The sequence below is a fragment of the Pundamilia nyererei genome, unplaced genomic scaffold (genome assembly GCF_000239375.1).
Source record: "Pundamilia nyererei isolate P.nyererei 1_Seehausen unplaced genomic scaffold, PunNye1.0 scaffold01081, whole genome shotgun sequence".
Taxonomy (NCBI): domain Eukaryota; kingdom Metazoa; phylum Chordata; class Actinopteri; order Cichliformes; family Cichlidae; genus Pundamilia; species Pundamilia nyererei.
Window position 1 is genome coordinate 1 of NW_005188482.1, and position 25,020 is coordinate 25,020.

General features: G+C 42.0%; 4 protein-coding genes across 5 annotated transcripts; 2 read left to right on the forward strand and 2 right to left on the reverse strand.

The window, feature by feature from the left end:
- Positions 1-1,031: 1,031 nt before the first annotated feature.
- On the reverse strand, positions 1,032-3,493 carry h3f3d (H3 histone, family 3D). The gene is made up of 4 exons (XM_005755218.2): positions 3,367-3,493; positions 2,485-2,627; positions 2,181-2,334; positions 1,032-2,089 (listed from the first exon to the last, which is right to left on the reverse strand). Exons 2-4 carry the CDS (start codon positions 2,610-2,612, stop codon positions 1,961-1,963), a joined length of 411 nt encoding a protein of 136 aa, XP_005755275.1. The 5' UTR covers positions 2,613-2,627; positions 3,367-3,493; the 3' UTR covers positions 1,032-1,960.
- A 907-nt stretch (positions 3,494-4,400) lies between these two features.
- Positions 4,401-6,593, forward strand: cunh8orf33 (chromosome unknown C8orf33 homolog). 2 transcript variants are annotated; one of them, XM_005755220.2, is made up of 5 exons: positions 4,401-4,614; positions 4,824-5,260; positions 5,346-5,436; positions 5,630-5,776; positions 5,858-6,593. In XM_005755220.2, the coding sequence occupies exons 1-5, from the start codon at positions 4,587-4,589 to the stop codon at positions 6,070-6,072; spliced, it is 918 nt and encodes a 305-aa protein (XP_005755277.1). In that variant the 5' UTR covers positions 4,401-4,586; the 3' UTR covers positions 6,073-6,593. The 2 variants fall into 2 exon arrangements, with proteins under 2 accessions (XP_005755277.1, XP_005755276.1); XM_005755219.1 differs by having other exon boundaries at positions 4,611-4,673.
- An 805-nt stretch (positions 6,594-7,398) lies between these two features.
- anks3 (ankyrin repeat and sterile alpha motif domain containing 3) lies at positions 7,399-14,135 on the forward strand. The gene is made up of 16 exons (XM_005755221.1): positions 7,399-7,465; positions 7,820-8,001; positions 8,082-8,280; positions 9,728-9,849; positions 9,947-10,028; positions 10,227-10,344; positions 10,468-10,617; positions 11,351-11,476; positions 11,811-11,926; positions 12,008-12,160; positions 12,247-12,371; positions 12,801-12,942; positions 13,036-13,294; positions 13,364-13,435; positions 13,524-13,615; positions 13,706-14,135. Exons 2-15 carry the CDS (start codon positions 7,835-7,837, stop codon positions 13,604-13,606), a joined length of 1,914 nt encoding a protein of 637 aa, XP_005755278.1. The 5' UTR covers positions 7,399-7,465; positions 7,820-7,834; the 3' UTR covers positions 13,607-13,615; positions 13,706-14,135.
- Positions 14,136-15,983: 1,848 nt separating this feature from the next.
- LOC102208249 (WD repeat-containing protein 24-like) lies at positions 15,984-24,599 on the reverse strand. The gene is made up of 10 exons (XM_005755222.2): positions 24,523-24,599; positions 22,333-22,817; positions 21,713-21,890; positions 20,897-21,569; positions 19,415-19,527; positions 19,201-19,325; positions 18,828-18,932; positions 18,372-18,709; positions 18,010-18,194; positions 15,984-16,608 (listed from the first exon to the last, which is right to left on the reverse strand). Exons 2-10 carry the CDS (start codon positions 22,811-22,813, stop codon positions 16,440-16,442), a joined length of 2,367 nt encoding a protein of 788 aa, XP_005755279.1. The 5' UTR covers positions 22,814-22,817; positions 24,523-24,599; the 3' UTR covers positions 15,984-16,439.
- Positions 24,600-25,020: the final 421 nt, after the last annotated feature.

The window sequence follows — 25,020 nt, forward strand, 5'->3', positions numbered from 1 at the left end:
GGACGTATGACTAACTAAAGTACAGTCACCGTCCGTGTGTTGCCGTTGTGTCAGAGGTTAGATTTATCATTTTCAATAGAGCAGCCTCAGGAATTGTCTCTAGGTGGCATCATCACTGTGTTTTGAGCAACAATTTACAGATGGACACACTCCTCAAGTTTTTTAAAGGCTAATTCAAAGGTAAAATGTTATACATAAACTCATTTTTTGCATTGGAATAATTCAGAAATGTTTTTTTCTACTGCTTTATTTATTTATTATGTAAGGAGCTATCTACCTCCTGAACCTATCATCATCTGTATGGTTGATCTTGAACATCAGTTTCTATAAAACATCTATTGCATATTATGTGCGTCTATGGATATTTGACCTCTGGAAATGTATCATAAATCCAGTGTATAAATGAAAATGACGATCGGATTAATATTTTTAGTGCCCATTAAGGACTATAATCTCCAGCTGTGGATGTTTCAGCTTCTTAAAAACAAAACAGCAGTTTTAAAAAAGTGTTTTCAGTTTCATAAATATATTTCACTTCTAATCTTAAGCAGAAGTCCACAAGTATTAATATCCAAGTAAATATTGTAGTATACTATCTAAGGTGAAGTAGCATTTAAGTGCACCAAGTGTACTTTCAAACCACTAAGCCTTTCAACCTAAACTAATTTCTTATCTTCTCTGTTTTTCTTGCTGGAAGACTCCACAGTGTGCGGTCTCTAGCTCTGAGCTCTCAGCTGTCGTGCAAGTCCAAACAATCTGCTGATGATGAGGAGGTGAAGAGCGAGCCCATTAAGTTCTCAACCAGCAAAGCCAGCCACAGGACCTGGAGAGTCGACCGCTCAATGGGGAGCCAGTACGAGCGTCCTATGTGGAAAGTTGTGCCCATCAGCCTGCTTGCCACCGCCTTCCTGTTGTGGTGCGCTTTCAGGGATGAGACAGACATTGACGCAGCTTTGGAGAAGCAGCTGCATGAGCATGTACCCAGCGTGCTTTCAAATGAAGAGGATACAACTAAAAAATAAAGGCGCTTATTGGAATATGTGGACATGTTGTATCAGGTTGTATTTATTGTGAATTGTACTGTGTGGACCTGGAACACAAAGTCAATGCTTTGTGTGGAAATAAGGCTGTCCATTGATACATGAATGTCAAATATTCCAATAACTACAGGTTATTAGTTCAAACCTGGACTAAGAGGCCTCAGTTAAACTCATTCATCCTGGAGTCTAGTTTAACTTTTTTCATCAGGGTCTGGTTTACTCTACAGCTGTTGCAGGCTTTTCTATTTCACATTTGCACACTGTATCCAGTTTCAAAATACTGTTCACATTTGGCTTTATTTACTTGTGATGCAGGTTTTTACATGATGCTGTACGTCTTAAGTTTAAGAGCTAACATTAATTGGGAAATACTCCTTTTAGCCAGTCATGGCTTACAATGTCAATAAACTTGAACAAGGCATTTGCCAGTCTGTTCTGAATCACTGTTTCAGAGTGCACATGATCACTTGATGAACATCCAACTTGTTAGATCAAAGTTATAGTGCAAAGAAGCCCTGGCATTGAGCCAATGGGTCTCTTAAATTTGTACTTGTACCCAAGGTTGTCTGCAGTAAACTTGAGTCAGGGTGAGGTAGCAGAAAGTTTATTTACAGCACAATGAGAAATCCTATGACATGCACACACAGGATTAAAAAGATAGACCCTAAAATACATTTGCAGACCTGAGGAAGGAAGTGAGATATTCTGCTTTAGGAGTTACAGATATCAAGCACTACTCTACAGCAAACAGGACAGCTGAAGGAAGAGTGTGTGAAATGGAAATACAAAAAACATGCCTCAAACTACAAATCACTTAAGGTGGCACACATGCTGGTAAATAGTTCAAGATTTACAAAAGAAACCCCAGTCAGTCCCCCACCCACCCCCAACCCAATAAAAAGATAAAAATCCAAAAGCATTTATGCTCTCTCCCCTCTAATTCGCCTGGCCAGCTGAATGTCCTTGGGCATGATGGTGACCCTCTTTGCGTGAATGGCACACAGGTTGGTGTCCTCAAACAGGCCGACCAAGTAGGCCTCGCTGGCTTCCTATAAGAAAGAGAAAAGAAAACATTAAATACTAGAACAAATTAGAACTTGAACTTGTTGTTCATATTTTAAAACAGATGCATTTTCTGACCTGGAGAGCACCAATGGCTGCACTCTGGAAACGAAGATCCGTCTTGAAGTCTTGAGCGATTTCCCTGACCAGACGCTGGAAAGGCAGCTTCCTGATGAGCAGCTCAGTGGACTTCTGGTACCGACGGATCTCACGCAGAGCAACAGTACCGGGCCTATGAAACAAGCCATATTCTGAATTAGTGCCCAGAAACAAAAACATTGTAGCAACTACACAGTTTTAGAAAACAAAAGTAAAGTTAGTTTCCACAGCCAGTGTAACCACTTATGCCTATAACAGCAATACAGAGGTATGATTGTTGTACCTGTATCTGTGGGGTTTCTTCACTCCACCAGTAGATGGCGCGCTTTTCCTGGCTGCTTTAGTGGCCAGCTGCTTCCTAGGAGCCTTTCCTCCTGTGGATTTACGAGCGGTCTGCTTTGTACGAGCCATTTCTCACCTGCAAGTCTGAAAAACAAATAAACGTGGATATTTAAACAAAGTGAATTAAAAAACTTAACAAAACCCCGTTATTTACGTTATAAATCACCGACCGAGAGTCTGTTTCCTTTATGCGGCTCTACCTATGACACATGACTCACGTCGTTTAAAAAAAAAAAAAAAAAGGTGGCGAAACAACCGTCCTACCTTTTACTTCTGTTTACAGTGAAAATAAACTACCATAAAGGGTGCCAACGCCTCATTCATCGGTGGTGTTACCGTTATCAGTGACGACAAGTTACAGTTACCACTTTTATGGTTTTATTCAAATATCGTACACAAACCTCTAAGCACCGCCACCATTAAGCTAAAGGAGACACACACGTTTCTTTGCTTGCCTGTCGAGCATTTTTAAAGCTAGCATGGACGGTTGCAAAATGGCGCCAGCTAGTTACCGCGAACATTTACAATACAGTTAACCATTTAATGTCACCAAAAACAACTTGGCACTCAGTCGTATAAGTGAACATTAAGATTAGTTTCTAATTATGTAGTCATACCTTAAGAGCAGTCAAATCGGCTAAATTTAAGCCATCAGCTAGCTCTTAGCTACAAAGCGCGCCGTTTTGTTGTCAGTTTTTCGATTAACGATAGTCCCACCGTTTTTCAAAGCCTCTCATCAACACCAAAATTCAAATAGATAATATATGTAATTCACATACTGATGATTTTAAATAAAACCAATAAACAAACATAACAGCCATACCTCGGATTACTTTCGTTGTTCAGGGAAATTCAATGCCTCCTCCTTGTTAGTCACTTCTCTATGTTGGCCCGAGGGCTGAGGAGGTGGTATTTATAGATTAAGCGGAGCAGCGCTCAAAGCCCTCCCCTGAACGTATCCAATTGGTCCAAACGGAAATCCCTAACGGAATATGATTAGTTCAGGAAAAAGGAGGCTGTCTGCCTCTGCGTGTGAAGTTAGAGCGGATCGTCAGATGTACCTTATTTTAAAAAGAAGCATGTCGTTAGGTTGATTTTAATTATTCACCCACAGCTTTTCTCTCTTACTCCACACAGTTAAACATATAATTTTGTCTGTGTAATCATAGAACCTGGGAATTCCTTTCTGGAAATATGGTGGTCACTGAACGCCCCCGTCTTTTAACTAATTAAGACAAGCGGGAACAATGCTGCCATACTTTTGTTATAGCCTGCACTATGTGAAAAGGCAAATGAAGTACACAGAAGACGTGCTGAAAAAGCATATGTGCACCTCACAAATCGACATACACGCTCCATACATAAACCTCTTTATATATAAATGGGAAGCTTTAGTGTGATACATAATTCTGGAGCTGACAGAAACTCGTCCAACAGACCTAGGACACATTTCCTCCAACTCTTTGTGCCTGCTGTGAAAAAAAAAAACGGAGAAGCGGGAGCGGACCAAGTTATCCTCATCACCATCATAAACGAAAAAGGCTCGGTTATTTGTATTTGAAATAATCTAATAATGACGCACTCGAATAAAGCCCTATCAGCACAGTGATATGATTGTACACTATTTATTTACTTATTTAATTATATATATATATAAAATAAGCCTTTTTGTTATCTCAGGTGAAAGTGGTTTTAAAAGCTTACATAAATAGACAGTGGTCTTATTTTAAGGATTTTTCCATGAAAATGTTAAATAAAATAAAATAAAATAAAATAAATAGACAAATAAGCGCGAGAGCACAGAACATGCGCGGAACGAAGCGGGCGTTGAGGAAGTGTAAGTACACGGACCTCTTCTTGAGTAACACCGGTGGTAAGTGTCTGGTTTGGGGACTGGACATGTTTTTAAAGAGACCGAAGAGCTAAAGAAATTTAAAAAATGTTTACAAACGTATGCGGGGTTCACTGAATATGTTTGCATCGAGTTAAAAAAAAACGGAAAATCGCGTTTCGACCTAAAAACTACAGCTCTGAAGACTCAGCATGGCCGACCAGAGGCTGTTGTACTTCGGTATATTATAACGAAATAACACACATGCATGTGTTCGACCTGTTATTACTGGACTGAACGTGGGTTTTAAATCTTTTAAGTGAACTCTTAAAAGCAACTGAAACGCACATGAGGGTTTTATGTCGGTGTTATCATTTCTCAGGGTTAAAGTGTTGCTCTCAAAAGTGAGATAAACGAATGTTTTTGTGTCCTTTGTTTTCATTCAACAGATATCAAAGCTGAATCGAACAGCTCCACACCTGCTGCAGCCGAGGAGCCCCTCTGGTCTCGCAGCAATAACGTCTTCAGGTTTAACTTCTTCCCTGACAGTTCTCCAGCAGCTTCAGAGAAAGCACCTGCATCGGACAGGACTGAGCCAACAAGCCAGATTTCCTTCACTGAACAGGGCTCTGCTTTTGCCTTCAACTTTCAAATCCCTCCTGCAGAAGACATGGACACAACAGACACTCCAAATACTTCTCAAGGTGACCAACAGTGCGTCCCAGAGGAGAAGCCTCCCCTTTCGCAGGAGGTTGAGTCTCCACCTGAACAATCTGAGCAATCAAAAACAAAGAAGAAGAAAAAGAAGTCAGGGAAGAAAAACTCCTCGAGTATTGAGCCACTGCAGAAGCCAGCTGAAGAGAGTGAAGGTGCTGCAGAGGAGCTGGTCAGTGTGCAGTGCTTTAAAGTAATTACAGTGTGTTTGAGGTGAGCAGTTTGATTGGTTGATTTTATGTCTGAATGTGTTTTAGGGTCAAGAAGAGCAGCTGAAAAGGGAGCTGGACTGGTGCATCGAGCAGCTGGAGCTGGGCCTGAAGTGTCAGAAGGGCACACCGAAGCAGAGTTAGTGAGATTTGTACCTCAGTAGTACTATGATGTGGTTGGAAGGGACATACAGTGAATCCAAGTGTGAACGTAGCCTAGATTAAACTGATATTCAGGATTCTTTAATGTTTAAGCTATGATCTAAACAAGGTCATACAAAAAAGTAAACTTCTAAGCATGGTGTCACCTATTGAATATGTTCTCCCTTCAGAGGACGAGGCCTCGCGTGCCCTAAAGACTCTGCGCAGCTCCAAAGCTCCTCTGCCCAAGAAGAGGCAGGTGATGAGAGCTGTAACTGGAGATTACAGAAAGAAGATGGAAGAGGAGAAGACCAAGCAATTCAAACTAATTCAGAGCGGTGAGTGAATTTTGTACCAGCGAATTCATTAAAATGGTTAAAAACTGCCACCGGCTAATGGGTTTCTCCGTGCCCCGACAGAAATCGCATCAGCCCAGGTCAAACTTGTGTCAGAGTCCCCAAAGAAGTCTGTTTTCCACCGGAGAGCTGAAGACAAAACTCAGACATCACTCGCTGAGGAGAAGCTGCGGCGCACTGAAGCTCACTGTGCAGAGCTGACGCCGCAGACTCAAGAGGCGACGCCGGTTTTTGTTCTTATCCCATCGAAGGAGGAGTTTCACTTCAACTTTCTCTGACTTGTCTGTCCTGATGCCAAATCCTTCACAATGCAGCATGCTGGAGATAAAGTGCTACGTAGGCTGGCAGAACGGCACCGTCAGAGATCTGTGGACAACCTTCTGGTGAACGCTGAAGATATGAGGAGAGAAGACGTCAAAATCTCTGTGTTTACAGACAAAACCTTTAACTAATACATTTTTACAAAGCGTGATGCATTCACTGAATTAATGTGATTGCTCAAATCTCAAGAGAAACGTATTCAAGTCCATTCAGGCTGACAGCATGGCGCCTCGAACCATCTTACCATAAATACTGGATTGCTGTCGATTACACCTGAGGTGCCAAAATATCTTGTATATTTAGAAAAACAGACAAATATGTTTTTGTTGGACTTCTAAGATAATAATCATGTTAATTCAGAAAAAATGGTTCAAAGCATTTGAGGTTTTTTGTTTTATATTGCTATATTGCTAAATAAAATAAAAAAAATTGGTATTTTTGCTTGTAGTGGCTTCATTAAATGCAATGATAAAATGAAATAAACATTTCTAAGTAAAATTGTACAGTTTACAGTTAATAATCCAAATCGATAAATAGATTTTTTTTTCTTCTTCACTAAGGCTAACATATATCTAACATATATTCCACAAAGGCTTTATACATTCATGTGACAAACAAAATGCACCTCATGATTCAGTAACTTGTAGAACCACTTTTAGGAGCAACAACTTGAGCATTAATTGTTTCTTGGGATTAATGTCCTCTCCTGGGGAAGATTATAGCATTATTGCTACAGCAAACTGAAAACCTTCCTTTTCATGTGACTGTATGTACCGCTTTTTATTAAAATGGAAACTAGTTGAGTTAGCTCTGATTTAATCATAGATATTGTGAAAGTTTAGTCACTAATCTCACTTTATGTTCAATCTTCACTTTATACAAATATTAAAATGTCATTGTTAATGACTGAGTTAAGGTTGATTCTTAAATCGTCCCTTTTTGTGACGTTTTTACAAAGCTACACTCACAAACACAGTTGAACTGTCTCTAAAATACAATACTATTTAAAAAAAAACAAACAAAAAAAATTACGATGAATGAAAATGTACACACAAATAAAACAGACAATAACACTGGATGTGTTGTAAATGGTTCATAGACTTTTAAATTGAGCCTGTGTGTGTATAACAGAGAAGTTGACCTTGAGAGCAAACATGAATCAAGAGTTTGTGTAAAGAACATACATTCCTGTGTTTATTTCCCGTTTAAGGAAGCGTGATTCCTCATATTTTCCCTTTAAAGTGTCTCTCAGACAGGATAGGGTGGTGCAAGGCTCAGCGCGGACACATTAGAGTGTGACACACATTTAGAAAAGTTTCGGCTGCTGAGAGAACAAACTACCTGCTGACTGTAAGTTTGAACTCGTTATGTTTTTCTGCACTCTGAAATACTCTTTTGCTTCTGTTTTCTTCTGTGCATTTAATTAGTTTAGCTCACTGTGTTGGTTTTATTATTGAGACCAAAAGTTTAGACGCTCACCTCGCTAAGCTAAATTAGCCAGAGGAGTGAGCCCTGTGAAATTACCGTTAGCTTTAAAGTAGCCGCTATTCGTGAGCCTGTATAAGTCAGCATTGTTTATGTTTTCCATCATCTGAAGCTACAGCATTTAGGGCTGCTCGCAGGCTCGTAAGCCCCTGGTTTTAAAGTGTGAAACCAGGGCGTTGCGGTTTGTTTAGAGCAGTTTATGGTGTCTCTGTTTCCCAGGAGAAAAGAGTGAAGATGTCCGAGTTAAGCGATGACGCCAGTGAGTCAGAACAGCTGGGTGCCAGCCTCTCCCTGTGGCTGGGTGACTCCCTGCTGCGAGCTGAGGAGCTGGATGTCCCTCTGGACCTTCACACCGCCTGCTCCATCGGCCAGTACGACGTGGTGGCTGAGTGCATTAAAAAGTGAGGGCCTCTTAATACCAATATTTCCACACGGGCTAATATATTCCACAGCTTATTCACATAACTGTGTGTGCTTTCAGGCGTGAAGTGGACCTGGATGGCAAGAACATTGGAGGATGGACCCCACTTATGTATGCGTCCTACATTGGTCACGACAACATTGCAAATTTGCTGCTGGAGGCCCGTGTGAATGTAAATTCCACCACCGCCAAAGGACTCACACCCCTCATGTTGGCCGCAAGCTGTGGGAACGAAAGTATCGCATACTTTCTGCTTCAGGTACAGAATCACCCTGAATGGGGTGGGGGGGTGGTAAGGAGACAAAACAATGGCACAGAGATTTGTGATGATAAAACATCAGAATGACAAAAAGAGTTTGAAAAGAGACAGAAAGCAAATAAGTTAAGATAAGCTCCAAGAATGAGATGAGAAGCAGATGGACTGTAACTTAAGGGTAGATCCATCCAAAAACGATGCAAAATAAACCCCAGCAGTTATAATGACAAGTTAAAACGGCAAATAATACACAAGGCACACTTGCATGCGGTCTTTTAGTCTGTGAGCATCACTTCTCTGAAGGGTATGTCAGGCCACAGGGGGTTATGTGTTCTCACAGCCTACCCACGTGTAACCTTTGTCTTAGAGGTTAAACTAACATACAGCAGCTTCTTTTTGCCACTGTGCATTTCCAGTGCATTTGGATCTTTATATTATATTATATTATATTATATTATATTATATTATATTATATTATATGGGGACTGACTGAGCATCTTAGTCTACCTTTCTTGGTTCTTGTTAAAGTGCCTGCATTTTGTAATATCAAAGGACCTCTGATTTTTAAAGCTTGGTGCCCCTAAAACAGGCTATTGTAATTTATATATAGGGCCAGATTTACTTGGTGTAAATCAGTCTTTTAATTTACAAAGAGAGCACAGGGATAAGATTTTTGTGACTGATGCTGTTCCATATGTATTTCTGGAAGTTCCTTTGTCACGGGCAAAATATAAAATCAGGTGTGCAAACTGATCTGATAACATTTGTGACATGCAATTTACTCCTAATTGTGCTGATATTTATTTCAGGAGGTGGGGGGGAAAGGCTTAAGACCTCTACAAATCAAGCACGTTGCAAAAAAACGACATGAAATTAAGAATTCAAATTCCGAATGTTGCCAAGTGAGTTGGTCTGATTGGTCAGATGTGTTAATTTGCAAATTTGCCCAGTGAAACTACAGTCTGTGTGAACGACTGCATTACGAAAAGATGAAAATATTTTTAAAGGACTAATTTTACACTGCCAGTGTGTAAAAGCTCTTTATTTTTACCCCTCAGCCATAAAAGGATGACAGGGCGTTGTCTTGGATGAGTTTGAATCTCAGTGACCTCAACCTCAAGGTCAAGGGTTAGAGGTCGAATTTTCTTGTGAATGCAATAACTCAAGGATGTCACTTGAAGCAGGAGGCTGAGGAGTAGCAATGTCAATGTTTTTTCTGCATGATATTGAAAATAACTGACTGTGTTTTGAAGACGTGTTTTAAAAATCGGCTCTAAAACGAACCACACCTATCATCAATACTGCTCGTGTGTAATTTTGCCCGGTTTAGTAAATCTGGCCTTGGGTTTAGATTCAGCACTCTTTTTGAGCTTTAAATTTTATTGTGAACATTCAGCTTTTTTTTTTTTTCTTTTCTTCTTCTTTTTTTTCCATTTTAAAACCCAAAAAGCAAGGGGCCGATTTGGAGTTGAAGGACTCTGTAGGCTGGACCGCTCTGTTCCACTGCACAAGCACAGGCCACCAACAGATGGTCAAGTTCCTGCTGGATAATAATGCTGACGCCAATGTCAAGTGAGTGTCTTTATTTGCTCTAAAAAGACCATCAAAAAAAAAAAATAACGATCTGTTCACACTTTTGAGATTTTCATGACTCTTCCCTCATACACAGGGAGCCAGGTTCTGGCTTCACCCCACTGATGGAGGCTGCTGCTTCTGGGCATGAAATCATTGTTCAGTACTTACTTGATCATGTGAGTAGGTTACTGTGCTGGAACATACTCGTGTGTGAGTGCAAGTGGTTATGAGCCAGACCATGTCATTCTCCTTTTTTTTGCCACATCTACATCTCCTGTACCTCTTCAACATCTAAAAAGATGGAGCCACATCACTGGAAAATGTAACTGACATGACTCGCACACTCACAATTTGGTAATCCTTTGAATTTTCAGAAAGTTAAAGTGGATGAACGCAACGCCAAAGGTGAGACAGCGCGTGCTCTGGCTATGATGTACGGCTATACCAAAATTGTCAGCCTCATTGACTCACGTTCTCCAAGAATGAAACCAGGTACTTGTTTAAATCTAAAATTTCTGTCTTTACTACGTCTTTCATTGTCTTTTAATTTCTAATGTTTTTTGGGGATTTTTTTTTGGGTGGGGGGGGGTTGGTACGTGTGTTCTGATTTGTCAGGACACTTTGAAGATCTGAGCTCCTCCGAGGACTCGGACAGCGCACCACCGAGGATACGGTCCAGCCGAAACCGAGCTAAAGGCATCAGCATCCACGATGGGCCTCAGGCCATCGCCAAGTTCCGAGTAGGAGGCACCAGCAAACTGTGTGGTACAGTGTCATGTAAAACATCCGGTCTTCAACCTGTATCTGTGCTGAGCCACACTTTAAACACCACATTTGTTCTAGTTATGAAGTTAAATTGCATTTAAAAGAAAAGAGAAAAAAAAGCTGTTTCTAAGGGTTCCCACAGGTCCTTAGAAAGTCTAAAATTAAAGTATAAGAAATAAAGGTCTTAAAGTGCCTTACATTTCAGGTAAATCTGCTCTAGGTGGTTATTTTTAAGATTGGTAGAAAAAAATTAGATTAGTTTTTAAAAATTACTGTGCTTTAATGTGATTTGTTTTGAGTTACAGTCTCTTTATTATCACAGGTATTTACGCATACACATTTAAAATTGTAGCTACATGAATTCACCACTAGGGGTCACTTGCACTTACAGCAGATACAATGTAGATGTTTTACATTCAACTTTTCAAAATTGGTCTTTTAGGTCATTATATTTCATCTGACTCTTATTATGTTTATTTACATTGGTAAACAAAAAAAAAACAGTGACAGCAGGTGTGACATCCTTCTAAAGTACTGAGGGCAAGCTTTAAGTGATCATGTGTTCCTGCATTACTGTACTCAGCAAAATGCTTGCTGAAACCAAAAAGGTTAAAAATTAAAATTATAAATGTGAGGGTGGAAAGCATTTTTTCCCTGTAAAGTAGAGCACATTATTCATGCTTCCGTTTATAATAATAGCTGTGTGTCGTTAATGTCACATTTGCCCTCACAGATCCTCCTGCCGCCCTGCCAGGGTACATGACGTTTCGTGGCATTGGGGAACAGAGCGAGGGTCTCTGCTACCGTGATGTGACTTCGCCTATCAATGAACTGGATGGCCAGAGCAACAGCAGCAGAGGTGTGTCTGTGTGGGTGATTTAAAAAAAAAAAAAAACAAAACCCAAAAATAACCCCTGAGACTCTGATTTTTTACAAACCTGATGGGAGTTCTACCAGAAATGTGAACTTGTGTTTTAGGTCTTTTTTTTTTTTTTTTTTTTCAGCTGTCACCTGAAAAAATACAGATCACAACAAAAACTGTGGTTTGATACATCTGTATGAATAAGGAATATAATTGGAGCGTCAGACAGCTGTTTCAGATGCAGCAGGAGGGGGGAGGTCTGAGAGAACTTCTGTGTTTGTACGAAACTTGAGTGCAAACTTTGTTTGTGTTTTTCTCAACATGACTGAAGATGACAGTCCATTCTTTGACCATGACATGCCCACCATGAGGAGCAGCAGCAGCAGCAGCGAAGGCCTGCCTCCTGTGATCGGCCTCAACTGGGAAGGCTCTGTGGAGAGTAACGAGGTGAACAGAAGAGCCTGCAGTTTGGACGCAAACTGTGTTCGTCAGTGTCTCGTGATAAATAGTTGCATCTTTCTCCATCAGGACTCTGACCAGTGTAAAAAGAGCAGCATTCGCAGAGTAAATAAGGGTCATCACTCAAAAGGCAAGACTCGCCACGGGAACAGCGATGGAGCTCACTCCAGCAGGACATCAAACTGTGGCGCTGGTCTTCCGCCTTCCTACACTGGCCCAAAGGCATGTTTGTGTTTGTTCAGGTTTCAGTACGTTTATTCAGATTTCCCTGAGTTCCTGGCAAGGACTAAAATCTCATCTTCATGTAGGATCTGGCAGAGTTCTTGGAGCAAATCGGCTTCTCGAAGTATCTTCCGTTACTTGAAGAGCAAGACATAGACCTGCGGATCTTTCTCACCCTGACAGAAAATGATCTCAAAGAAATAGGGATTACGTAAGATGCTGCTGCTTCTTCCTCTTTGTGCTGTTCCCTATAGGGGTTGCCATAGCGGACCATCTGCCTCTGTCTCACCCTATCCCTAACATCATCTTCTGCCTTCTGTTTATTTTTTCCTCCTGCCTGGCAGCTTCGTCGTTTGCATCCTTTGTCAGTATATCCACTCAGGCTCCTCTGCTCATGTCCAAACCATATCAGCCTTTGTGTCCAAAACTCTCACTCTGACCTTTTCCTTTGATGTACTCTCTAATCCTGACCCTCATTCCCAATCATAATCTTAGCATCTTCAGCTCGGCCTCTTGTCTTATTGTCACCGTCTCCAAACATACATCATAACACGTCTCAGTACCATCTTGTAAACCTTCCCTCATTTCAGATGATCCATGTTTGTGGTCTCATGTTTTGAAACTCTGTTCTGTCCTCCAGTCTGTTTGGACCCAAACGCAAAATGACTTCAGCCATTGCGAGGTGGCACAGCAACGCTCGACCACCCAGCGATGCTCTGGAACAGGCTTACGCCGACCAGCTCGAGGCTGAGATGCAAGAGATGGCCATTCAGCTACACAAGGTAAACATGAAACACTGCAAGTGTGAGATTTGTGACTTGGGTTGTTCTCACCTTGCTGAAAACCTTTTGCATATGTTTTTCTCACCTTCGCAGCGCTGTGAGGAGGTTGAGAGCCTGCAGAGCCAGGTGTCTCAGGAGAAGGAGCTGCGCACAGTAATGGAGGGATGTCTAATGGAGGACAAAATGGCATGGAAGAAGGTCCATGCTGAGTTGGTGGAGAACCACAGGCTGGCTCAAAACATGAGTGCCATGCTGGGGAAGGAAAGGGCATGCCGCGGTGAACTGATCTCCTGTTTGACCACAGATGGGATCAGCAGCTCTGCCACTGCTGGGGAAGGAACAGGTGTTAAGGGTGAGTTGAGGTGGACTGTGCTAATTTTTGGATTTACAAACGGTGACTTTTTTAATTTCTTTTTTGTAGCTGGGGAGGGAGCGACGCGTTCCAGTATTCAAGAGCTGATGAAGAAGATGGATTTGTATGAAGAAGACCTGGGTAAGAAGGTTTAATACTCAGTGATTTTAAGTGGTTTAGTGCAGTGACTCAAGTATAATGGCGTTGCCCGCGTGTTACATCATTACAGCTGGAAGTCTGCAAACGCTGCTTCAGAATCTGAGGCGACTGAGTGCCCCAGAAAAAGTCTCAGATAGCTGGGAACGACCCTAAGCTTTTCAGGTGACACAAGCTCGCATGCACAGAAGATTTGAGGAGCTTTTTAGCATCTGAAATAGCTGAACATAATTTGCTATTGTCATATTTTTAAAGGACCTTTTTGGAGCACTTGACGGAGGGTGATTCGCCACCCTGAACAATGTCACTGAAATGGGAGAAGGCCAAATATGAGGCCAGCCACGCCATGGCCAGAGCGGCTCGGGGGAGCGAAGCCTCTCTGCGGATCATCTGGGATTGGCTGATGGGCCAGAGCTCGCCAGATGTGGACGAGGCTAACAAGGGTGGCGCAACTGCTGCAGGAAAATGACAAGCAGGCACAAGGGTACCTGACCCTGACTTGCCTGTGCTGGTGTTTGTGGACTGCTGTAGATGGGCTGTGAAAATGCAGTGGTGGAGGGGACAGAGGTGATGGAGGAAATCGTGGATCAGGGGTTGTAATACTGTGATATTTCTACGCAACTGTACTCAAAAGTATGAAATGTGGTTGAAGTGATGTTTATACCACCAGATGGAGAGTTAGACTACAAAACCACGTTAATAATCAAACTTAAAATGAGCTCTGCAGTTTATTTGAATGAAATCTTGTCATTTGTTATGTTTTTGAAAATAATGTCCTGCCGAATGCCTTTTAAAGAACAGAGAAGATATTAAAGTGGGTCTATTATGCACGTTTCAAACTGCATATTTTGGTTATGCAGGAGTTGGAATAATTTTTGTATATACTGGACCGCTTTAGCCTATACTTTTGAGGACACCATCCAAGGTTTAAACATGAGGCGTGAGGCTGCTGTACTCACACGCAGGTCTTTGTATCAACAGAAAGACCCAAGACTGAAAGATGTGAGCACCCCCTGTGGTAATAGTATGATAGCACACACAAGGAAAAGCATTATAGGTCCTTCAGTGTTACAGCGATGCATTATTACTCTGCATATGTAGACACTGAGCTACGGAGACTCATAAATCCCCAAAACTAAAAAGAATTTCTGTATTTGAATATCAGTTAAAACCTGCCTACCTGTACAGATATTTTAGGATGTAATCATAAACCAAACTTGAAGGACTTTGTCCACAGCAGTTTTAATTATGTGATAAATTATTTGGCAAAAAAAAAAGTAAATTTGGAGTAAAGGTGCCCAAATTAAATTTTTATTTCATTCTAACACTCTTATTGGGATTTGCGGTGCTCGTTGGGAGTTTGTGTTCTGGGATGTATGCAAAGGTCTTCAGAGTCTTCCTCTTAAACCCTAAATCACTCGTCACTTCTGTATTTGATGTATGACTCACACACTCCAGGCTTTCTTACACTATAAAGTGCCTTGAGATGATTTATAAGTATAAGATTTGGTGCTAAAATGACATTTATGTGGTGGTTAAAACGAGTCTATTTGTGTGGTCAATATTTAATCTGTCAACACTACAGGGCGCTTCTGCACAGGCTGCGCCTCAGGGTCAAGGAATACCCGTCTGATTATCAAATGTCTCATCTGAAAATCCACTACTGTGCCTGAGGCCTTGGCGCTAGTTCAGGAATAGTGACACTTACTGCTTAGCTGCAATTCTGGCACATTGTGGATGTTGGCCGATTTTTAGCCTGCAGGTTTTTCAATAAGCACAGCCTTCACACATCACTGCTCTCCTCTCACAGCAGGACAGCTCCTGTTACTTCAGATGGAAAAATGTGACATAAGCAAACTTTAAACACCTGGCTAAAGTCCCAGTCTTAATTTTTTTTTTTGGCAGAACTGCCAGTCGAGTATCTACGTCACTATTAAAATGTGCATCTTAGCTGAGGTAAAACTATACTTTAAGTGTAGAAAAAGATGACGTTCAGGTATGTCTATGTCTGATCTGAAATTATGTAGTATTCCCTGTTTAAACACTAATGTGTGAGGCTCCCTACATCACTAGTTTGTTTATTAAATGTACAGTAGACAAGATCAGTGAGCGGAGGACTATCATCTATAACACCTGAAGTCACAGGGGTGTCCAAAATGATGTACAGTTACTTAGGACTGGGCTGATAAAAATCTCTGAGATGTACATGAGCAAACAGCTGCCTTCGGGCTAAACCTTTAAAACTGACCCAAGAAAAAGCAGTTTTGTTGAGGTTCATCAGTGCAGAAGCAGTCTCTCTGCTGGCTCCAACTCTGATCCGTTTTCAATCTCACCAAATGTGAGGCACAAACTACATCATGCACTCCAGCGCACTGTGTGTTTAGCTGCTGGACTAGCGACTAGACATGCTGGCAGGCAGCCAGTTGGGATTTCTGGCCCCATGGGAGTAATGTGTGGTCAGGTTACCTCGAATGTGAGCTTCTTCAGGCCGACTCGTTGAGATTGGATGTTCTATATAATGAGCACTTAAGAATCAAAGTGTCAATTTAGTATTTATTGCTTTAACATACTGCTAGAACAGAGAGGTTTCCTCTCCAGTATAAATTAATGCACCAATATCTACAGTACTTCAAAATAAACATTATGTACAAAGAGGAAGAAGAGCAAACAATTCTTCCTGTGCAGTATTTGGGGTTAAAAACTGTAAAAAGCAGCATCCATGTATATAAACTTCTGCTCATACAAACAGAATCAAACGTCATTTGCGAACACGTGATTGTATTTGTTCTTGCGTAGCCGTCCAGGAGACACATGTAAACCTCTGATTCTTTCTGGTCTAAGCTCACTTCAAAGCCGTCCTCCTTTTTCCTGGTGAGCAAACACTCCAGGTCCACGTAGAAGGATAAAGACATCTTGTCTGACTGTTTGTGTGTGTGTTTTCCCGCACTCCCACAGAGGACCAGCTGTGTTAACAGTAGTTGTGAGAAGCTCAGGTGTACTCGCACAGGTGACCGCAGCCGGCAGGGCAGTGAGCGCTGCTTTTGAGCCAGTTCATCATGTGCTCCAGATGTCCACCGTGGCTGCAGCCCTGACACCACACGAACAGTCCCTTCACCACATGGTGACACACGGCACATACACTGGCACACTGGTGGCACCTGAAGGAGAGACACACGGCAGCTGTCAGAGCTCATTCCTGTCAGTCCGTGAGAAACCAACACTCACGCAGCACATACAAGCTGCAACTCTGGAACCCACCCAGTATAGTCACTGGTCCATACTGCCCTATCACTTATAGGTGTTTGGGTTTTTTAGTGGTCTTTATTAAATCAGAATGATGATGATAATAACAGACTTAGGCCAAGCAGGTATTCTTCCTAACCAAAGGAGAAAAAAGAAGCAGTTTTGTTGCTTTAAGACAAGTTTGTAAAACCTTTATTTATACAGATAATATCACTGAAACTCAATGTCTCATTTAAAAGAAAGCCCTGTTCCAGACAAGCATAAGAAAATTACAATTAGAAATAATGAAAATGGTGTTCTTGTTTTTAGTATAAATAATAACTTCCAAATTCAGAGGAGCTTGTAGACAAAGGCTTGATATTTACTCCCATTTCCACCTTAACCATTTGATCCCCCAAATATCATACAGGCTGCCTGGACTTATTTTGTAATCTGTAAAATTACAAAATAATCCATCTTTCATGAACCATTCAAATTTTCTCACAATTTGCTCCGCACACAGGGCAAAATCTAGGTGGATTTTTCTGTCTGTGTTCAGACAGTGATACACGGTGAATGTTTTATGTTACCACGATGCAGCGAATACCCTGTAAATATCGTCTTTCTAAACAGTAAGGGAATTATGGTCACTTTAAGACTTCTCCAGGTTGGACACCCCCCGAACACTTATCTGGAAGCGTCCAGGAAGCATCCTTATTAGGTGCTCGAACTTTAAGTCACTCCTTTCAGTGTGGAGGAGTATCAGCTCAACATCCCCTTCTGACCCCACCTTTAAGGATCAAGCTCAGCCACCCTTTGGAGAAAACTGATTTACATCGCTTCTGTCCCCAATGTCATTCTTTCAGTCACCACGCTAAGCTTGTAGCCACAGGTTAAAGTAGCAACAGAGATCTAAAGCTTCACTTTTTCACTCCGTTCTCTCTTCACCACAACTGATGCAGCAGATGCGGCACTACACTTGGAAGTCGCTGCACCACTCTCCCCTCACTCATGAACAAGACACTGAGGTATTTAAACCGAGGCCTTAGACTTTGAAGTGCTAATTCTTATTCACATCGTTTCACATTTTTCTGCAAAGAGAGCTGGAGGTCATCGTCTGATAAAACCAGAAGAACCACATCTGCAAAAAGCAGAGATGGAGGCACCAAAGTGGACAGCAACTAAAAATTCTATTGATGAACTGAATCGGTAACCAGCCAGAGTCCAGTGCTCACTGGGAACAGGTCCAATTAATCCTGACCATACGAACCCAAAACACCATCCCAGAACTATTTCAGCACATACACCTTAATGAAACGGTGCCACAGTGTTCATACCTGTCACAAATCCAGCCCTTGTTGCTCATTGGTCGCTTGCAGTTGCTGCAGTTGATGTGCAGTGTAGTTGATGTCTGGTTCAGGCAAGTGATGGCGCTGCACGTGCTCAGTTTGATGACCTCATTGGACACGTTCCACAACTCGAATCGCTGCAGCAGGTCTATGTAGGACATGTACCAGTGCTCCTGAAACGGAAAAATAAAAGTAACTGCTCAGACTGCAATCCGTGCTGTCACTGTATCGCTAACCTTGGAGGTTTTTTAAGCTACAAATACAATTTAAAGTCATATAAAAGGCCTAAATTTCACTTGTTTCTAACATTTAACAAAACAGAGTTGTTGTTTTTTGTTTCACTAACTGACCTGGGTGAGGTCATCGATCTCTTTGCGAATCCGATCCCCCAGAACAATAAGCACCGACACGGCCATCTGCACATCGCCCTGCTCAGCGTAGTAACTCAGCATCTCCCGCACAATGGGGCAGAAGAAGCTGGCGGGCAGATGTGGACTGAAGAGCGGCTGGGAGATGGAGATGAGAGAGAAAGATTCGATGGGTGTCAAACAGGTGACTTCGGCCTCGTTGCCGCTGACGTGCGGGGAGTCGGCCTTGTCCTGCTGAAGGTGCTCCGGAGCGGATGGGTTATCCACGATCTCGTGGCGCAGCTGGAAGGCCTCCTGGGGCAGCGTGTACTCCTGCTCCTCTGTTGAAACGATAGAGGCGCAGATAAGAGACAAAAGGACGCCGAGCAGGAAGACTGTTATAAATAGCAGGCGCTGACATCGGCAACCCCTTACTGAGCAGGCGACGCTGTGACTGACCTGTTTGGTTGTCGTGCTCCATGGAATAGAGGTCATCGTCATCCAACTCAGCATCGCCGAACATATACTCAGGATGGCCCTCGCTGCCTTCCGTCTCCTCGTTTTCTGGAAGAAAATGGAATTGACAAGAATGCTTTGACAGATCATATAATGATGGTCAAAGTCAAACAATACAGAATAATCCTCACTAATAACCTTATTTTTTAATATTCTGTAAATACTGCACCATCATCGCTACAGTGATTTCTTTTGCGTGCCATCGCCACAGACGGCTGTTTAGTGACAAGTCCGGTTGACACAGACACATGCGAACATAACTTTGGTGCCTATTAAACCCACACAGATCGGCCTCTCAAGCGTTCTTAAAGCTCACCTTCATTATTGCTGATGTATGAGTTCCCAGGCTCCAGGTGGATGTTGTCCTGCCTGCTCTCACCTTTACTGCGCTCCAGTCTGCTCTCCGCACCCATCCCTGAACCCAGCTCCTTCAAACTGAAACTAAAAAAAAACAAAAAAGCAACAGACACAAACTTTACCTTTCAGTCTATAATCGTACGCATGAATGGAGCACAAAAAACTCTGTTTACCTGTTCATTAAGGGCAAGGTGCCGAGTTTACCGAGGTTGTGGTTGGGACCGGGTGTAGCGAGGTTTGCAGGGTCAGAGAACATTATTCTCAGCATTGTCCATGTAGTGGAAACCTTTGGTTTAAATACAAAAAAAAAGTGATTATTCACGGCAAATATACTACAAATGAGAGTTACTGCAGTAGTATTTCCTAAAGGGGAACACAGCCACAATTTCAGCGTTATGTTACAGATCCAACAGGTTCATTTGTGTTACTTACAGTGTGCTAATATGGCCTAACTTTAAATAATGCAGACAATATGTTCATAAAAGAATGAATGAAACACGACTCAATTACTCTAAGCCAGGAATCGCAAACTCATTTACAAGGCCAGTGAAACTCGCCTTTCCATCAGCATGAAGTTTAACTACATAGTTAAACTCTAAGATAGCTGAATATAAGAAAAGAGGAGAAATTTGTACAATATTTTTACATGACAAAAAAATTCTGCTGTGGTAAATGAAGGAAATGTTAGGATGATTTATAATTGGAAGATATAAATGTGTAAAATTACAGAAAAAGAAAAAAATTAGTTTCTTTTAAGAGAGAAAATATCCAGTTTTTTTGTTTTACTTTTTTTTTTTTTTTTTTTTAACTGCAGAAATTTTGCAGTAGATCATTAAAAAAACAAAAAATCATCTATAACTTAATTACTTTGGTATAGCTGAGCTGAAAAGCGTATTAAAAGACAATTAAAACTCCAAAATTTATGCCTTCCTCCTTATTTTCCAAAGCTGTCCAGTGTACCGGATTGGAATCTTTGGCGGGTTGATTCTGGCCTCTGAGCCTTATGTTTGACACTCCTGCTCTAACCCCCTTTCTTAAATTATAATCTACTCTGTATTTAATGATGCAGTGAGTGACTGGAACAGACAGTCTGATCTGAGCTCAAAGGATTAATCTTTAAAAGTGTCAGTGATTAACAACCTTTGTATTTTTACATCTAAAAAACTGGAACCAAACGTTTTCTGAATATTCTATGATATTATGAATATTTTTAACAGGAGACTGCTAATCCAATTGTTCAAAATGTAGCATAATCCGCTCTCTTCCAGAGTCATAGTGGGACCGGAGTGAGAGGTGGGGTTACCAGTCCATTGCAGGGTTAACACATGCACACCTATGGCCAACTGGGAACCTTAATGTAACCTCACCTGCATGTTTTCAGTCTGAAAGGGGAGAATATGCAAACTCCACATAGCCAGCTACTCTATCGCCCAATTTACTATGATCTAAAATATTATTTAAAAGGACCAAAGTCTTTTTCACAATGTCGTCCAATACAAGCCGAAGAAAAAAAAAATCTGTTTTTTCAACACTGATGTTGTTACTGAACAGAAAATATTCAATAGCTTAATATATAAATCTCTTGCATTACACGTCTCATATCACTAACAAACAGCAGTACATAACAGATTTGTTCCTGTGCCGATCGGTCTGACCTGAGGTCTTTTAAGCTCCTGGGCCACCTTGGCGTTGTGATCACATAACTCAGCAAACGGCTTCCCGCTCAGGAGGTAGAGTTGTGCCGTCTTGACAAACCAGTCCATGCGGTGACTGTCCAAGTCCGTCTCAAAGACGCTGAGAGCACTGGACACATGTGCAAACTGTTCTGTCGGGTCAGGTTTCTTGAAGAAAAACATGGGGTAGCGGCGGTCGCCTCCGGGGTACGGCTTTCTGTTGGCATCACTGGTGATTAGACTCTCCTTGGCTGCAAAAGCCAAGTCACCCAGCAGTCCAAAGCACAGGCCCTCTGGGTTAGCCTTGTCCACAGGACGTGTGGCATCCTTGAACATATGCTGGTAGAGCGTACTGTCTTTAGAGCCAGAGAGCAGAAAATGAGGGTCATGCTGGTGTCGCCACACAATTCCAGTAGTCACATCCTTGTGTTCCTCAAAGGTAGCAAAGGGAATAAAAGGTCTGCGGATGTCCCACACATAGATGTTATGGTCCACCATCATGGAACAGGTGGCCAAATGAAACTTTCTCTCAGGTCGCCATTTAACTCGTGCCACTGAAGCAATCGTCTGGACGCAGTAGATCTCCTTGGCTCTGTTAGTGGTCATGTCCCAAACCTTCACCATCTTGTCCCTGCCCCCCGTTGCCAGCCAACCCCTAAAATGAAATGAGGTGAACGGCGACAACTGTGTTAATTCAGGCTTCAAAAAATGGGTCTACTGCTCTACAAGGTTACAAGAAACATGTTAGCAAGGAAAAGCTGAAAATTTTTATTTTGTGTCTCATATTTCTTTTCTTACCTGTCATCAGGATGCCAGTCACAGCAAAACACCGGACCGGTGTGAGCAGTGAACATTCTTTCATAGCGGTCCGGTCGTCTAATGTCCCACAGCTGCACGTTGCCATTTTCAAAGGATGCGGCAAATGTGAAATAATCCTTCATGCTGAACTGGACGTCCCTTACACTCTCTGACTGACCTAGAAGAAACAGGGGAAGTTAAGGGATGACATCATTACTTCTGATAAGTGAGAAAGACTTCATTACATTAGGTGAACCATAAAAGTGTTATTAGTTCAGTGTCATTAGTCTAAAACTGGAGTTAACTCCTTCATTAAATCACTCTTTTCCTGTAAAGAAAAAAAAGTATTTCTTTAATTACATGATTTTATTTTCACCGTTTAGTGAGAAATTCTACATTTTGTATCTCTCTACCACAACTACAGCAATCCAACCCTTTACAGCTCTGAACCACAGACATCAAAGGTGTCAGTATAGAGGGAGTTCTGTAGTTCTGTAGTGTACGCATTGTAAAGTTCTCACTTCACATATTCTTAACATATTAAGAAGAAAAAGCGCTACTGTTTCATGCAAAGACTTACGTTACATTACACATGAAAGAGTTGTTGCAAACTAAATTACCTGAGAAAGTGCTCACAGACTCCTTCTTGCGCAAGTCGAAGCACTTCATGAAGCCGTCCTGTGAACCACTTAGCAGCATGTAAACCTCTGTTGGGTGGAAGCACACTTTGTTGACGGTGCGCTTGTGCTCAGTAAATAGCTGGTCCTGCTTGTTGCGAGAGGGTTTCCCCAGATTCCACGTCACCACCGCCCCGTTGGTGGCCGCCGTGGCCAGCAGGTTCTCCTCCATCTGATGCCACATGACATCGGCGCAGCTGAAGTTCAGCGACGGTTTGCGGCCGACGCGGAGATTCAGTTTTTCCACGAACTGCTCCTCCTCGAGTGCGTAGATCTTAAAAATGTTCCGTCCTGCTACAACCACCTGCGTGGCATCACGGCACACGCTGATCGCGTTAGCCGGTGCGTCCAAGTGGCAGAACATGGTTCTGCCACTGATCGCATTGCTGCCAAGAGCTGTGGTGACCCTTGACATTTTTTCCATGTTTCTGTTGCAAAAAATAATAACAATAATAGTAAAGACAATATACTTTGTCCCCGCTATCAGGTCAAACCCAGTTAATGTGACATGAGGCATTAGGTATAGAGCTACAAATACAAACTTACAATAAGGCTGTTAGACTCCACCAGCAGGTGGCACTCAAGCAAAATAATAAGTTAGAGTCATACAGCACTTTCTAGACTGGGTGGCAGCATGTCACAAATCAATAATAACCTGTGTCATATGTATGTCATCTGTTAGTTAAACATGTGTAACAGCTTATTAATGCAAATATCTAATCAGCCAATGGCAGCAACTCAGTGAACTGAGGCATGTTGTTTTCTTGGAGATGACCAGCTGCAGTTCAAACGGAGCATGAGAATAGGACAGAAAGTGGATTTAAAGGACTTTAAATGTGGCATTGTTGGTGGTGCCAGACAGGCTGGTCTGAGCATTTCTGAAACTGCTGACCAGCTGGGATTTTCTAGGGTTTAAAGAGAATGGTCTGAAAAAGAAAAACTACCAAGTGAGTGACTCTCTCTGGGTGAAAATTACTTGTTGATGTCAGAGGATAATAATCAGAGTGGTCTGAGCTCATAGGAAGGAAACAGTATGTGAAATAACAGCCCAACACAACTAGACCATGCGGAAGAGCATCTCTGAATGTACAACACATCGAACCTTGAAGCAGCAGAAGACCACTAACCGTGAGTACCACTGCTGTCATAAAAGAACAGGAAACTGAGGATACAATTCAAATTCAACCAGGTTCACAAAATCAGTCTCAATTTCTGCTTTTACATTTAGATGGTAGGGTCAGAATTTGGCATGGATACACCCTGCCTTGTATCAAAGCTTTAGCCTGGTGATGGAGGTCTAATCGGCGTGGGGGATTTTTTTGGCACACTTTGTCTCCACAGTCACCAAATCTCAGTGTACTAGAGCACCTGTTCAATCCGCAGTGACTCTGTGATGCTATCATGTCAATATGGACCAACATCTCTGAGAAATGTTTTCAGCACCTTCTGACTCTATGCCACTTTTAATTAAAGCACCTCTGAAGTAGAAACGGGTTCCAACCCGATAATAGCAAGGTGCACCTAACAAAGTGGCCGGTGAATGTTTATAGAATGCAATGACATTCTGAAATGTTGCAGTGTAGTTACACTACCCGACACGTTATTGCTTTAAGTGCATGCAGTTTCTAAATACTCTTACGTATCCTGCTTTTAGTACAAGCTCACCCTGTGGGTTTGTTTGATCTACTCATCCTCTTACGACTTGTAGCCACTTGGTGCTCACGTGATTTACTTCACCAAGTAGCATAAACACACACTAGCTGGCAATGTGGCTAGTGTTTATGCATACTAACACTTTAACCGTTCACCTTCTTAATGCCACGTGTTGTTGGTGTTTATAGTTACTTCTAAACTTGTCTTTACACATCTATTTGTGACTAGTAATTGGCTTGTAGTTTACGCGTCTCCTGCTAAGTTGGCCACAAGCTGCAGAACTCTCTGTACTTTGACCATAAACATGACTGGAATGACATGCTAGTGCTAGCTGGCTAGCACCAGTCGCCGAGCAGGTTTGTAAAGACAAAGCGCAAACGCTACAAGTAGTTAAACAGTCTGACAGATAATTTAAAAAGCTATCAGATTAAGAAAATTCACGCGCATAAAGTAAAACACAAACAACTTTTAAGGACAAACCTTGTGCTGTGAAGCTCGCCTTCTTGCAGCACCGGAAGTAGTATTTTGTTATCATCTCGCGGGATTTCCGTCTGAAATAACAGAAGCGACCATCACGCGGCAAAAACTTACTACTGAGCAGACGTTAGAAACGATCGTGGTGGGTTTGCTTTTATGTCACGTGTACTTCAAAATAAAGGTGACATTTTCTGAATCACCGCAAGACATTAGGGCGAAAGCAACACTTGTTAAGCTCAATGTTATTTATTTATTTGGCTGTGTGAAATAAATGCTTCTGTGTTTGCAGGTGATGGTGTGAGCTTTCTGCTGTCATGAGCGCTCTGTTTGCGTGTGAGGAGCCAGGCGCATGGAGGAAAGTGTATGAGAAATACTGGGATGTAGTGGAGGCCAAGGCCAAAGTCAAGAAACCTGGGAAGCTGCTGGACCTTGAGCGGTGGTAATCCCCTATTCCACCTTTTTATCCATGTCAGTTGCGATTTAAAGGTCTCCAGAAAGCTG